This window comes from Entelurus aequoreus, linkage group LG22, assembly GCF_033978785.1.
Source record: "Entelurus aequoreus isolate RoL-2023_Sb linkage group LG22, RoL_Eaeq_v1.1, whole genome shotgun sequence".
NCBI classification, from domain to species: domain Eukaryota; kingdom Metazoa; phylum Chordata; class Actinopteri; order Syngnathiformes; family Syngnathidae; genus Entelurus; species Entelurus aequoreus.
This window is the reverse complement of record NC_084752.1, coordinates 40,459,605-40,475,688: the sequence shown is the minus strand read 5'-3', so window position 1 is coordinate 40,475,688 and position 16,084 is coordinate 40,459,605. Positions and strand designations below refer to the sequence as shown.

Sequence of the window (16,084 nt, the reverse complement as noted above, 5' to 3'; positions counted from 1 at the left end):
AGTCATTGATAAAAACATTGATTTTGATTCCTTATTATTTTTTGAGCAATGAGAACTTAAAAGAAAAAAACCAGCCTGCACGGCAGCTTTGTGTCGTCAGAGGCAACATTGCAACTTTTTCTCGTTACATTTCACCTGTTTGATCTTTTATTCCACTTTTTTTTTTAATGTCGATTTTTTATTTTTTACAGCATTTGCAGAAAGCAAAGCGAGCCGTTAAAAAAAACTGGCTGCGGGCCACAAATGGCCAGACTTTGAACACCTGTGACACAACATGAATGCTCCTCTCACCACTTGGCATGAGCTCAATGACCAGCTTGGGGAAGGCGATGTTGGAGCATCCCACCTCAGCTCCACACACTCGCACACACTCCTCCGGGTCCACGCATCCCACCGTGTCTGAAAAGGTGAGGTCAACAGTCAACAGAATTGATGTGCCTTTTGCTCCTATTCCTAGTCATGAAGAGGTGCAAACAAAAGAGACACAAGGTACAGTCAGTACCATTCTTATACCGGCGGATGTATAATCACACCACTTATTGCTTATTTGTGAAAAACTGAAACACATAGACAATCTGCCACAGAAAGAAAAAGAAAGCGGTGTTTTCCTTGTCTGTCATTCGGAAAGGTAAAAATAAAACTACGGATGGGTTGGGCATGCGTCACAAATATCTAATAAGTTGTAATTGCAGTCGGGGAACATTGCCAGTGGATATTGTTCTGATCTTGCAGACACAGTTCAGGCATTTTGCAGGACTAGGGTTGACTCTAGAGATGTCCGGCTGATAAATGCTTTAAAATGTAATATTGGAAATTATCGGTGTCTGTTTTTTTTATTATCGGTATCATTTAAAAAAAATTTTTTTTATTAAATCAACATAAAAAACACACTTACAATTAGTGCACCAAGCCAAAAAACCTCCCTCCCCCATTTACACTCATTCACACAAAAGGGTTGTTTCTTTCTGTTATTAATATTCTGCTTCCTACATGATATATCAATATCAATATATTTATTTTTTGCCTGGTTTTGTATTTGTTTTGTATCATCCCGTGAGGTGTATATTACTTTTGTTTTTTTTGTTCGGTTTGTACTTAATGAAGTTTTGCACTTGTTGTGTTTTTTTGTGTGTTTTTTCTGTTTGTTTTTGTTATATTTAGGGATGTCCGATAAATGCGTTAAAATGTAATATCGGAAATTATCGGTATCGGTTTTTTTCATTATCTGTATCGTTTTTTTTCTGTTTTTTTTATTTATTTTTTTTATTTTTTATTAAATCAACATAAAAAACACAAGATACACTTACAATTAGTGCACCAACCCAAAAAACCTCCCTCCCCCCATTTCTTTCTGTTATTAATATTCTGGTTCCTACATGATATATCAATATATATCAATACAGTCTGCAAGGGATACAGTCCGTAAGCACACATGATTGTGCGTGCTGCTGCTCCACTAATAGTACTAACCTTTAACACTTCATTTTACTCATTTTCATTCATTACTAGTTTCTATGTAACTGTTTTTACATTGTTTTACTTTCTTTTTTATTCAAGAAAATGTTTTTAATTTAGTTATCTTATTTTATTATTATTTTTAAAAAGTACCTTATCTTCACCATACATGGTTGTCCAAATTAGGCATAATAATGTGTTAATTCCACGACTGCATATATCCGTTGATATCGGTATCGGTTGATATCGGTATCGGTAATTAAAGAGTTGGACAATATCGGATATCGGCAAAAAGCCATTATCGGACATCCCTAGTTATATTTGGATGTAATTGTTGGTTTATATGATATCATTAAGTAAGACTACGTATCATGTTGAAGGGGGCAGGAAAATATAACATTTTTCTTCATCCTGCTCCTTCGCAGGCATTGGTGTGTAAATGTATAATTGAATAATTGTGGTATAATTGTCTATTGATCAAAGATGCACATCAATGAAGGAGATAAATAAAAATGAATGAATGAATGAATATATATTAGAGATGTCGGCAGGCCGATATTATCGGCCGATATATGCGTTAAAATGTAATATCGGAAATTATCGGTATCGTTTTTTTAAAATTATCGTATCGGTTTTATTTTTTAATTTTATTTTTTAAAATTAAATCAACATAAAAAACACAAGATACACTTACAATTAGTGCACCAACCTAAAAAACCTCCTTACCCCCATTTACACTCATTCACACAAAAGGGTTGTTTCTTTCTGTTATTAATATTCTGCTTCCTACATGATATATCAATATATATCAATACAGTCTGCAAGGGATACAGTCCGTAAGCACACATGATTGTGCGTGCTGCTGCTCCACTAATAGTACTAACCTTTAACACTTCATTTTACTCATTTTTATTCATTACTAGTTTCTATGTAACTGTCTTTATATTGTTTTACTTTCTTTCTTATTCAAGAAAATGTTTTTAATTTATTTATCTTATTTTATTTTATACATTTTTTTTAAAAGTACCTTATCTTCACCATACCTGGTTGTCCAAATTAGGCATAATAATGTGTTAATTCCACGACTGTATATATCGGTATCAGTTGATATCGGTATCAATAATTAAAGAGTTGGACAATATCGGATATCGGCAAAAAGCCATTATCGGACATCCCTAATATATATCAATACATGATTGTGCGTGCTGCTGCTCCACTAATAGTACTAACCTTTAACAGTTAATTTTACTCATTTTCATTAATTACTAGTTTCTATGTAACTGTTTTTATATTGTTTTACTTTCTTTTTGATTCAAGAAAATGTTTTTAATTTATTTGTCTTATTATTATTATTTTTTAAAAGGGCCTTATCTTCACCATACCTGGTTGTCCAAATTAGGCATAATAATGTGTTGATTCCACGACTGTATATATCGGTATCAGTTGATATCGGTATCAATAATTAAAGAGTTGGACAATATCGGATATCGGCAAAAAGCCATTATCGGACATCCCTAATATATATCAATACATGATTGTGCGTGCTGCTGCTCCACTAATAGTACTAACCTTTAACAGTTAATTTTACTCATTTTCATTCATTACTAGTTTCTATGTAACTGTTTTTATATTGTTTTACTTTCTTTTTTTATTGAAGAAAATGTTTTTAATTTATTTGTCTTATTATTTTTTAAAAAAAAGGTCCTTAACTTCACCATACCTGGTTGTCCAAATTAGGCATAATAATGTGTTGATTCCACGACTGTATATATCGGTATCGGTTGATATCGGTATCGGTAATTAAGAGTTGGACAATATCGGATATTGGCAAAAAAAAGCCATTATCGGACATCCCTAGTTGTCTCCATACCAATATTTTGGAACCGGTACCAAAATGTGCACCCTAATGTATTTTTCTTTAAACATTTTTGTCTAAAGTAAAAGTACCCTGGATGAAAAGATACAATCTGTTTATTAAACACTCGAACATTTAAATTAAAAAACAAGTTTGTGTGTCTTTCCAGCAAAAGAGGGCGGGGTCTAAGCTCCCTGACCGGCGGACACTCCGCCTCTCAGTCGCCCGGTAACCGAGCTTCCGTCGGCGGATTCCAGCTGGGTGTCAGCCGGCACTTCCACGCCAGATTCACGGACCGGACTAAAGGACTGGAGGAGATAAAAAAGCAGCCAGTGAACTCCGTGGGGGTCGTCGAGGCGTTTTGTGCCACGTCGACGTTCGAAACTTTTGTGTGTTTCCTGGAAGTCATCAGCCGGCCGAGAAGCGGCGGACTCACTCGGAGTTTCAACACGTGTCCGCGGAAGAGGATTCGTCACTTTTTGTGCTTTTATTCCACTCCCCGGGCTCACTTTCATTCCACTCCCCGGGCTCGGTGCTCCCCCAGGCTAGTGAACCCGAGGCTGCCGGCCGCCCCCGTCTTGTCCCGCAGGTGAAGGCGTGTCTGTGGGCGGGGAGGGGAGCTTTGTTCTCCGCAAACACCTCCACTTTGTTACGGGAAAAGCCGACATTCGCCTTCTTCGCTGGACTTTATTTCCCTCAAATGAGAGCCTCCAGAGCGGGGGATCTACTTTCCTCTTCCGGTCGGCCATGAAAGCGGGCTAGTTTTTAAAACAACGTTCGGTGTTTCTCAGGGGCTAAAGTGTTGTTTAAAGACATGGCGTTGTCTCAGATCCAGTGCCTGGACGAGCACCACGTCAACTGGCGTGTGAGCGAGAGCAAGCCGGAGTTCTTCTACAGCGAGGAGCAGCGGCGCGCCCTGGAGGCTCTCATCGGCCAGGGCCGTGCTGCGTTCACGGACTTCCTCCGCGAGAACGCCATCCGGGACTTCTTGTCGGAGCCCGAGCAGGAGCGCATCGGCCGCGCGGCGGAGGCGTACCGGCCCGGGCAGGATCAGCACTACCCGAGGCCGGAGACCCCCGGCCACGCGGGGAACACCACCCCGGGCTCCGGGGAGGATGGCGGGGACGGCGAGGTGTCACTCCAGTACTGGCCGGACCGCTCCGAGGGCTCCGTGGCGGAGCTGGACCTCGGCTGGCCGGAAGCCATCTCCTACCGCGGGGTCACGCGCGTCAACGTGTACACGCAGCCCCCCGCCTACGCGCACGCGCACATCAAGGAGGTCGTGCGCAAGAGCATCGCCTCTGCGCAGAAGGTGAGCGAGCGTGACGTCATGACATGTGCACAAACAACAACAAGTTACTTCAACTCATGCGCTGTAGTTTTGCTCAATGATGTTGTTTCATCGTGTCATTTAACAAGATAAACTAATTAACTCAAGGAAGTTTGCATCCTGTAATTATCAAATTTGGTGCAAAAGTTCCCAACGCTCTCCCTGACCACCTGAGGGCACCACAGACTGTGGATGCTTCTAAAAAAGGCTTGAAAACCCTTCTTTTAAAAAAAGCCTTTTTATATATATATATGCATTCTAGTTTTAGATATTTGGCTGTTCTAGTTTTTATTTTTTATTTTATTTGTTTATACACTGTAGCACTTTGAGGTTGTTTACTCAATGTAAAGTGCTTTTTACAAATAATATTAGGGATGTCCGATAAAGGTTTTTTGCCGATATTCCGATATTGTCCAACTCTTAATTACCGATACCCATATCAACCGATACCGATATATACAGTCGTGGAATTAACACATTATTATGCCTAATTTGGACAACCAGTTATGGTGAAGATAAGGTCCTTTTTTTTAAAGATTAATAAAAAGTAAAACAATATAAAAACAGTTACATAGAAACTAGTAATTAATGAAAATGAGTAAAATTAACTGTTAAAGGTTAGTACTATTAGTGGAGCAGCAGCACGCACAATCATGTGTGCTTACGGACTGTATCCCTTGCAGACTGTATTGATATATATTGATATATAATGTAGGAACCAGATTATTAATAACAGAAAGAAACAACCCTTTTGTGTGAATGAGTGTAAATGGGGTTTTTTGGGTTGGTGCACTAATTGTAAGTGTATCTTGTGTTTTTTATGTTGATTTAATAAAAAAATATATATTAAAAAAAACAAAAAACGATACCAATAATAAAAAAACGATACCGATAATTTCCGATATTACATTTTAAAGCATTTATCGGCATCTCTAAATAAAATCTGTTGTTATTATTATTATTATTATAAAAGTTGCATCATAATGGGAGGCGTTTCTAAAGATTTGCCACTTTCCTATAACTCACTGAATTATGGGGGTTAAAAGGGACAAGCGGTAGTAAATGGATGGACGGAATTTGTGTCTTAATTACTTAAGCTTTATTTGACACTGAATTTATGTAACGTTTTTTTTTTGCATTTGAACTTTAACTGTTTTTTTTTTTGCTGACAATGAAATTGAATACAACTTTTTTAAGCAAAATGTGTGTTTAAAATGTCAGTTTGTCCAAATACAGTGTTTAAACGTTCAGCCTGTAAAGATTCAGTGTCAAAAAAAATCCAGTGCAGTAAAATTCAGCGCAGAAATATTTTTGTTTCAGAACTCAAGACCCACTTTCAGTAAATTAAGACTGAAGCAATGGATCCTGCCTCAGAACAAGTTGATGAGGTTTCATGTTTGAAGTCACTTAAGATTTATGCACTGTATTTTTTTACACTGAACTTTTTTTTTTACACTGAACTTTTTTGCGCTACATTTTTTTACATGGACTTATTACACACTGAATTTTTAAACACACATTTTGCTCACAATTGTTTATTCAATGACATTTTCAGCATAATTTTGATGTAAAAAAAATCAGTACACAAAATTCAAACGCAAAAAATTCAGTTACATAAATTTGGTATGCAAAAAAAAAAAAAACTTTCGAAATGAGACACTAACCTCTATGCCGAAGTTATCGACATATTTGAAACTTCAGTGTCAATAAAAACTGAGGATAGAGGTGTATATTGTGTGTCATCAAGTTTAAAAAAGCTAACAATAGCATGCTTATGGTTAGCATTAGTGAAATTGCAAAATATATACACTTTTTTTAGTTAATTTGACCGGTATACCCTTAGATGTACACCCGCTAAATTAGCTTAAAAAAAAAGAGAGAATGCGTATGTGGTATAATTGTCTCTCGATCAAAGATGCACATCAATGAAGGAGATAAATAAAAATGAAATGCTAAAATGCTAACTGTAACATGCGTTAAGTACCAAAATATATAACTCCGAGGTGTGAACCTGAACATTTTTTTTTAATGCTAGCATCATGGTAACTTTGCAAGTACCAAAATATGACTGAGGTGTAACCCTAAAAAAATAGCTTAAAAAAGTTAGCATGCTAACAGGTATATGATTCGTCAAGTAACAAAATGTTGGACGCTAAAGCGTTTCATTGTGTATTCAATGACATTTCAGCATCATTTTGATATAAAAAAAAAATCAATTTACGAAATTCAAACGCAAAAAATATGCAAAAAAAATAATTTCAAAATAAGACACAAATTAACCTCAATGCTGAAGTTATTGACATATTTGAAACTAGGGCTGGGCGATATGGCCTTTTCTTAATATCTCAATATTTTTAGGCCATGTCACGATACACCATATATATGTGGATATGTTTAGTCCATGTCACGATACACCATATATATGTGGATATGTTTAGTCCATGTCACCATACACCATATATATGTGGATATGTTTAGTCCATGTCACGATACACCATATATATGTGGATATGTTTAGTCCATGTCACCATACACCATATATATGTGGATATGTTTAGTCCATGTCACGATACACCATATATATGTGGATATGTTTAGTCCATGTCACGATACACCATATATATGTGGATATGTTTAGTCCATGTCACCATACACCATATATATGTGGATATGTTTAGTCCATGTCACCATACACCATATATATGTGGATATGTTTAGTCCATGTCATGATACACCATATATATGTGGATATGTTTAGTCCATGTCACGATACACCATATATATGTGTATATGTTTAGTCCATGTCACGATACACCATATATATGTGGATATGTTTAGTCCACGTCACGATACACCATATATATGTGGATATGTTTAGTCCATGTCACCATACACCATATATATGTGGATATGTTTAGTCCATGTCACGATACACCATATATATGTGGATATGTTTAGTCCATGTCATGATACACCATATATATGTGGATATGTTTAGTCCATGTCACGATACACCATATATATGTGGATATGTTTAGTCCATGTCACCATACACCATATATATGTGGATATGTTTAGTCCATGTCATGATACACCATATATATGTGGATATGTTTAGTCCATGTCACCATACACCATATATATGTGGATATGTTTAGTCCATGTCACGATACACCATATATATGTGGATATGTTTAGTCCATGTCACCATACTGTGACGATCGGTCACTTCGTTTCTGTTTGTCTCCTTGGTTTTTGTATTACTTCCGGTCAGTGCTCTTATTTTGTTAAATTTCCTGTTCCGCGGAGCACTGTTTTCTCTTCACCTGCCGTTGATTGGCAGCCGGTCCACACCTGCTGCCAATCAGCATATGTCTATTTATGTTTTCTCTCGAGCACTCCTCAGTGCTCGATGATAGACTTCTATGTTTGGAACAATTCTGCAAGACTGCTTTATTTTCTGTTTATGTTAATTAAAATCATCTTACCTGCACATCCTCCTCCTGGTTCTTGCATCTTGGGGACACACAAACTGCAGCCATGCGAGTTCCTAACAGTATCATCGAGCCAGAATGCTGTGTCCTCGCGAGAACCCCTGTCGGCGACGCACAGCCGACGTTCTGGACCGCACAATTCATAGAGGACTTGAAAGCCAGGTTTGTGCGGTCCCAGCCCACAGCAGGCTCGGACCTTCTCCCTCCGCCTCGACCGCCGGTTCCGGCTCTCCGACCGGCGCGGCCACCGCCGCCTTCCTTCCTCCCGGCTAGGCCGCCGGCTCCGGCTCTCCGACCGGCGCGGCCACCGCCGCCATCTTCTTCCCCGTCGCCTGCTGTGCGTCCTGTCCCGGCTCCACGGCAATCGCCTGTGCCGGCGCGTCGACCTCCGGTTCCCACACCGCGTCGCACGCCGGTCGCAGCCCCGCGTCTTACGCCGGTCGCGGCGCCACGACGACCAACACCGGCTGAGCGCCCAGCACCCGTTCCTGCTCCAAGGCAGCTTCCAGCAGCTGCACCACGGCTGCTATCCCTTCCAGCACCCGCTCGTCCTGCCAGTCCGGCGAAGGCTCCAGTGGAGCCTTCCATGATGTCCCTCCTGGCCTCCTGCTGGGACTCGGCGAGGGACGTGTCTTTTTCCCTCCTCCTGGCCCCCTACCGCCCGTCCCTGGTTTTCGCACCGGGGGACATCAACAACCCGGAACTCCTTCTCCCTGTGGTGGACGGCGTCTGGCATCCGCCTACTGGAGGGGGGGCTACTACCAGCAGCAGTGCAGCCAAGCACACGCCGCTGTCATCCCCGCCATCGTCTCCTCCCACGGAGACATCATCGCCGCCACCTTCATCTTCCCAGGCGCGCCTTCCCACGGCGCAGACATCTTCCGCGTCACCGGCGGGACACTGCACGGTGCCGCCATCGAAGACTCCTCCCATGGCGCTGTCGTCGTCGCCGCCGGCTGTGCGACCTCCTCATCCGCCAAAGACGCTGCGGTGTTATGGACTTCCTCCGCGCTGTTTGCCGCGATCTGCAGAACCTGCGTGTGGACCTTTGCAGCTGTTGGTGCTCAGGTACCACGCGCTTCCGCCTCCTTGTCGGCCACTAATGTGGCCGTTCCGCGGTCGCCCACCTCGCCAGTGGCAGCGGCGTTCAACGCGTCGCCGCCACCTGACGCTCCCTCGCTGGCTGCGAGGACATTTGGCCTGGCGACCCTCCACCAACTCCTCCCTCCACCCTCCCGTAATTTTTGGACTTTTTACATTGTTTCCAGGGAACATCTGGAATCTGTTCCTTGAGGGGGGGGTCCTGTGACGATCGGTCACTTCGTTTCTGTTTGTCTCCTTGGTTTTTGTATTACTTCCGGTCAGTGCTCTTATTTTGTTAAATTTCCTGTTCCGCGGAGCACTGTTTTCTCTTCACCTGCCGTTGATTGGCAGCCGGTCCACACCTGCTGCCAATCAGCATATGTCTATTTATGTTTTCTCTCGAGCACTCCTCAGTGCTCGATGATAGACTTCTATGTTTGGAACAATTCTGCAAGACTGCTTTATTTTCTGTTTATGTTAATTAAAATCATCTTACCTGCACATCCTCCTCCTGGTTCTTGCATCTTGGGGACACACAAACTGCAGCCATGCGAGTTCCTAACACATACACCATATATATGTGGATATGTTTAGTCCATGTCACGATACACCATATATATGTGGATATGTTTAGTCCATGTCACGATACACCATATATATGTGGATATGTTTAGTCCATGTCACGATACACCATATATATGTGGATATGTTTAGTCCATGTCACCATACACCATATATATGTGGATATGTTTAGTCCATGTCACGATACACCATATATATGTGGATATGTTTAGTCCATGTCATGATACACCATATATATGTGGATATGTTTAGTCCATGTCACGATACACCATATATATGTGGATATGTTTAGTCCATGTCATGATACACCATATATATGTGGATATGTTTAGTCCATGTCACCATACACCATATATATGTGGATATGTTTAGTCCATGTCATGATACACCATATATATGTGGATATGTTTAGTCCATGTCACCATACACCATATATATGTGGATATGTTTAGTCCATGTCACCATACACCATATATATGTGGATATGTTTAGGCCATGTCACGATACACCATATATATGTGGATATGTTTAGTCCATGTCACGATACACCATATATATGTGGATATGTTTAGTCCATGTCACCATACACCATATATATGTGGATATGTTTAGTCCATGTCACGATACACCATATATATGTGGATATGTTTAGTCCATGTCACCATACACCATATATATGTGGATATGTTTAGTCCATGTCACCATACACCATATATATGTGGATATGTTTAGTCCATGTCACCATACACCATATATATGTGGATATGTTTAGTCCATGTCACCATACACCATATATATGTGGATATGTTTAGTCCATGTCACGATACACCATATATATGTGGATATGTTTAGTCCATGTCATGATACACCATATATATGTGGATATGTTTAGTCCATGTCACGATACACCATATATATGTGGATATGTTTAGTCCATGTCACCATACACCATATATATGTGGATATGTTTAGTCCATGTCACGATACACCATATATATGTGGATATGTTTAGTCCATGTCACGATACACCATATATATGTGGATATGTTTAGTCCATGTCACGATACACCATATATATGTGGATATGTTTAGTCCATGTCACGATACACCATATATATGTGGATATGTTTAGTCCATGTCACGATACACCATATATATGTGGATATGTTTAGTCCATGTCACCATACACCATATATATGTGGATATGTTTAGTCCATGTCATGATACACCATATATATGTGGATATGTTTAGTCCATGTCACGATACACCATATATATGTGGATATGTTTAGTCCATGTCATGATACACCATATATATGTGGATATGTTTAGTCCATGTCACGATACACCATATATATGTGGATATGTTTAGTCCATGTCACGATACACCATATATATGTGGATATTTTGCCTTAGCCTTGAATGAACACTTGATGCATATAATCACAGCAGTATGATGATTCTATGTGTCTACATTAAAACATTCTTCTTCATACTGCATTAATATATGCTACTTTTAAACTTTCATGCAGAGAGGGAAATCACAACTAAAAGTGTATTTATTAAACAGTTATTAAGCAGTGGCACAAACATTCATGTCATTTCCAAAACAGAAAGTGCAAGATTGTCAGAGACATTTTAAAACAAGCTATTAGTGCACTTTTGTGCATGATGTCACTAAGATGGCAAATCAAAACAACACTAAATTAAAGTGCACTTTTTGTACAGAACGCCACTACAATAGTTTAAAACAAATAAAGTGCACTTTTGTGCATGATGTCACACAAGATATTTCGATAAGTGTCAAATAAAAATGAGCTGCATATCAAATAGTATATGTCCTACGGTGTTGATGTGGAAATAGTTGCTTCAGCACTGAACGGAGATGTTGACATGTAAAGACATCTTCCCAGTTGAAGCCAAACCAATGTCAGACGATGGACGATTTTCTTGGGAATTAATTATTCCGTCATTTGTTACCAGATTCGCACCTTCTTTCTCTCGTATTACCACTCAAACCAATCCACTGTAGATACGCTAAGACGTTATATATGTTCTAGTTCTGTCCAATTAATAAATATTTTAATCAGCTATGATCACAGTTTTCAATTTACATTAATCATGGTTATTACTTGCCTGCATAATTTAAATTAACTTAAAAAAACCAAGTATAATTTGACACAAATACTATTTTATTGCCAGAATGTCATACAGGATTTTTTTAAATCGGTATATATCATTATTAGTATACTTCATTGGTGTCAGCATTTCAAGTCTTGCATTTTTAAACCTTTTTTTTTTAGTTTTCTTGTTTTTTTTAGTAGAGATCTACCCATATGTTTTTTTTCAGGGCTGATACCGATACCGATCATTAGTAGCCAACAAGGCCGATAACTGATATTTGGAGCCGATATCCATTTTCAGTAAAAATGTATTTCAACATGAATAGTACATGTCAGTAAACAGTTGGACAAGGCTTTAAGTTTTTATTTATTTATTTATTTTTTAAATATTTCTTAGGAAATGTCAGACCAGTTTTAATAATAATGTTTTATGCAGCGCTAATGTGGTTAAATTAGCAGCAAAACAAATCAGGGAGTTTCCCAAACACCTTTATTATGTGTGTCTAAGAGGAGCATCGACATTTGTATTTTAAAATATGAAAATTGGTAAAATTATGGGATTTCTCTACATCACAATAACTCACCAATGTTACACAATTTCATAACAGCTAATGGATTTAATACACTGTAAAGTTTCCTCGTAAGGAACCCTGAATTACTGCAATTTAACATTTCAATAAAAACAATTCTGGGCTCCTTCACGTAATTTATAGTTGACACATTTTTCAAGATGATTGACAGAAAGTATTGGAACGTGTGAGCTGCTCTGGCGGAGATATTTTTTCTGTCGAATGACGGATCATGAAACTGGTGGCGCTCCTTTAAGTATTTCATCAAAGCGAATTGACAAATAAGTCCATTTTTGATCTGCTCTTCTGGGTCTTACCACTATGGTCAACTCGTTAAGTTTCTTCAACTTTAGAAACCAAGAAGTGTTTATAGTCTAGTCGTGGTTGACTTCTAGTCTGCAGTTTTATCCAGTCAATGCTGAGTTAGCCTAACGAGGTCATATCTGTCTGTCATCAGTGGGACTGTCTTGGACCGATCCTTCAGAGGCGTTTTTGCATCACGTGCGTCTCTCGCACATGCACACACATGCCGAGGCATTCACAAAACAAGACCGACAAGGAAACGCCCTTTGCTAACTTCAACAAAAAATACGTGACATCATTAAATGTCACACGATAGAGCAGGGGTGTCCTACCTTTTCCCACTCGGGGCCATGGACTGGATAAGTCAAAGGATGTGGTGGCCATTTTGGTAGTTTTCACCTTCCAAACCAGTACAATATATAGTTTTGTTTTTTTAAATAACTACAAAATGCAATTTTGTTAAAAAAAAAATTTGAATGCTAAACAGCCAAAGCAGAACTGAAAGGCTAACAGTTAGCACGCTGGCTAGATAGCGTCATCGAGTTTGAGCAAAATGAGTTTAAAAAAGCTAACAATAGCATGCTTATGGTTAGCATTAGTGAAATTGCAAAAAATATAAATTTTTAGTTAATGTGACAGGTATACACTTAGATGTCCACCCGCTGAATTAGCTAAAAAAAAAAAAAGATAGCATGCTTATGTTTGCATGCTAAAATGCTAACTGTAACATGCGTTAAGTACCAAAATATATAACTCTGAGGTGTGCACCTGAACATGCTAGCATCATGGTAACTTTGCAAGTACCAAAATATGACTGAGGTGTAACCCTACAAAATTAGCTTAGAAAAGTTAGCATGCTAACAAGGTATATGATTCGTCAAGTAACAAAATGTTTGACGCTGAGGCGTATACATGAGAAATGAACAAAAAAAAGCTAGCATGCTAATATTAGAATGCTAACAATTATGCTGCGGGCCACTAAAAGATAGCATGCTAAATGTAAGATGCGTTAAGTACCAAAATGTATTACTCTGAGGTGTGTACCTGAAAAATGGGTTTTGAAATGTTAGCATTGTGGTAAATTTAGCATGCATCAAGTACCAAAAGGGGACCGAAGTGTATGTTGCATCTTAATGTTAGCTTGCTAAAATGCTAACTGTAACATGCGTTAAGGACCAAAATTAATTACTCTTGTGTGTATACCTGAATTTTTTTTTTTTAAATGCTAGCATGGTTACTTTAGCATGCATCAAGTACCAACATATGACTGAGGTGTATACCCACAAAATAGGCAAAACAAATCTAGGATACCAACAGATATCATTCATCAAGTAAAACAATATTTGACGCTGAGGTGTATACATGAGAAATTAGCAACAAAAAAAAAACTAGGATGCTAATATTAGAATGCTAACAATTGTGCCACGGGTCATTAAAAGATAGCCTGTTTATGTTAGCATCGTAAAACGCTAACTAAGATGTGTTAAGTACCAAAATATATCACTCTGAGGTGTGTACCTGAACAATGTGTTTGAAATGCTAGCATCGTGGTAAATTTAGCATGCATCAAGTGCCAAAACGTGACTGTAGTGTAAACCTACAGAATTAAAAATAATTCGTCAAGTAACAAAATATTTGACGCTGAGGTGAATACATGAGAAATTTGCTAAAAAGCCAGCATGCTAAATTAGAATGCTAACAATTGTGTCGCAGGCGGTTAAAAATGAGCATGTTAATGTTGGCATGCTAAAATGCTAACTGTATCATGCGTTGAGGACCAATATATATCACTCTGTTGTGTGTACCTGAACTATTTGTTTAAAATGCTAGCATGGTAACATTAGCATGGTGATATACTTACTACACAATTAGCTAACCAAAAAAAGCCAGCATGCTAACAGGTATCATTCGTTAAGTAACAAATTATTGAGAAATGAGCAAAAAAGTTAGCATGCTAATTAGGGAGGGTGTTTGATAAGAAATTATCGAGTTCGAGCCCATTATCGAATCCTCTCATCGAACCGATTCCTTATCGATTCTCTTATGGAATCTAAGGCTGCAGCTAACGATTATTTTTCTATCGATTAATCTATAGATTATTTTTTCGATTAATCGGTTAATCTATAGATTATTTTTTCGATTAATCTATAGATTATTTTTCCTTTTACCGATTATTTTTTTATTCAAAATGAAGATGAAAAAATAAATGTAGGCCCGTTTTTTCAAAAGGCATGGCTTTTATTTACAAAAAAAAAGAAGTATGGCCACTCAGTCAACATTGACAACAACATGACTAAATATTCTGTAACAATGTAAACATTTAAAACTTTTAACATTTAACAAAATTAAAAGTAGCTTATTTGCTTTTTAATGTGCAAATATAAAAGTCAACATCCAGTGCAAATCTTAATATTCTGCAATAGTATAAGCATTTCAAAATTAAAAGTATTGCTTATTTTGCTTTAAAATGTGCAAAAATAAAGATAAACATCGAATACAAAAAAGTGCAAAACGAAATATTCTGTAACAACAGTGTAAACATTTCAACAAAAGTGAAAGTATTGCTTATTTGCTAAAATGTGCAAAAATAAAGATAAACATCCAATACAAAAAAGTGCCAATCTAAATATTCTGGAGCACTGTAAACATTAAGTATTGCTTTTAAAATGTGCAAAATAAACATCCAGTCCAACACAGTACACAATAACCATTTCTACTCATTCCAGTGAGTGTCTAACAGTTGTAATGAAGAAAGGTTAGCATGTCTACATGCTTTGGTTCTTTTCTTGTTTACAATATTCCCAGCAGCTGAAAATAGGCGCTCAGAAGGGGTCGATGTGGCTGGAACTGAGAGCTAATTAGCCTTCACCTCAAGCCAGGATTGCGAGTGAGCTGAGCTGCAGTTTAAGTTTCTAGAAGGTCAACGGGCTCATAGTGATGTTACTAGTAGTTGACTGGGTGGTGTTTATTATCATTTGGGGAGAGTCTGCTGCCTGATGCTCACCTGCTAAACACCTATCTGCTCCAAGCTGAAGCGCTGACTACATGCGCTCTGAATACACACTGCTGATTGGCTGATAATGCTGCGTGTGTACCAATCAGATGGTTGTGTGGGTGGGACAATTCTGCGTGCTGAGACAGAGGCAGACGGAGCAAAGCAGCTTGTTAAGACTTTAGCTTTAGCTTAGAAACTCGTTCGGTACACCCCCGTACCGAACCGAAAGCCCCGTACCGAAACGGTTCAATACAAAACACGTACCGTTACACCCCTAGCAGATACAAATGACACA

At 38.6% G+C, this 16,084-nt stretch overlaps 2 protein-coding genes across 4 annotated transcripts in view; one reads left to right on the top strand and one right to left on the bottom strand.

The window, feature by feature from the left end:
- slc5a10 (solute carrier family 5 member 10) overlaps positions 1-16,084 on the bottom strand; it is a 99,052-nt gene that overhangs the window by 35,840 nt on the left and 47,128 nt on the right. For all 3 annotated transcript variants that reach the window (XR_009823841.1, XM_062033242.1, XM_062033243.1), the window contains exon 10: positions 292-399. Coding sequence is in view for 2 of the 3 variants with exons in the window: in XM_062033242.1 (XP_061889226.1) it covers positions 292-399 (108 nt within the window). In the remaining variant the exon portion in view is untranslated. The remainder of the gene's footprint in view (positions 1-291; positions 400-16,084) is intronic.
- fam83gb (family with sequence similarity 83 member Gb) overlaps positions 3,501-16,084 on the top strand; it is a 44,365-nt gene continuing 31,781 nt past the window's right edge. The window contains exon 1 of the mRNA XM_062033237.1: positions 3,501-4,622. Within this exon, the coding sequence (XP_061889221.1) occupies positions 4,125-4,622 (498 nt within the window). The 5' untranslated portion in view covers positions 3,501-4,124. The remainder of the gene's footprint in view (positions 4,623-16,084) is intronic.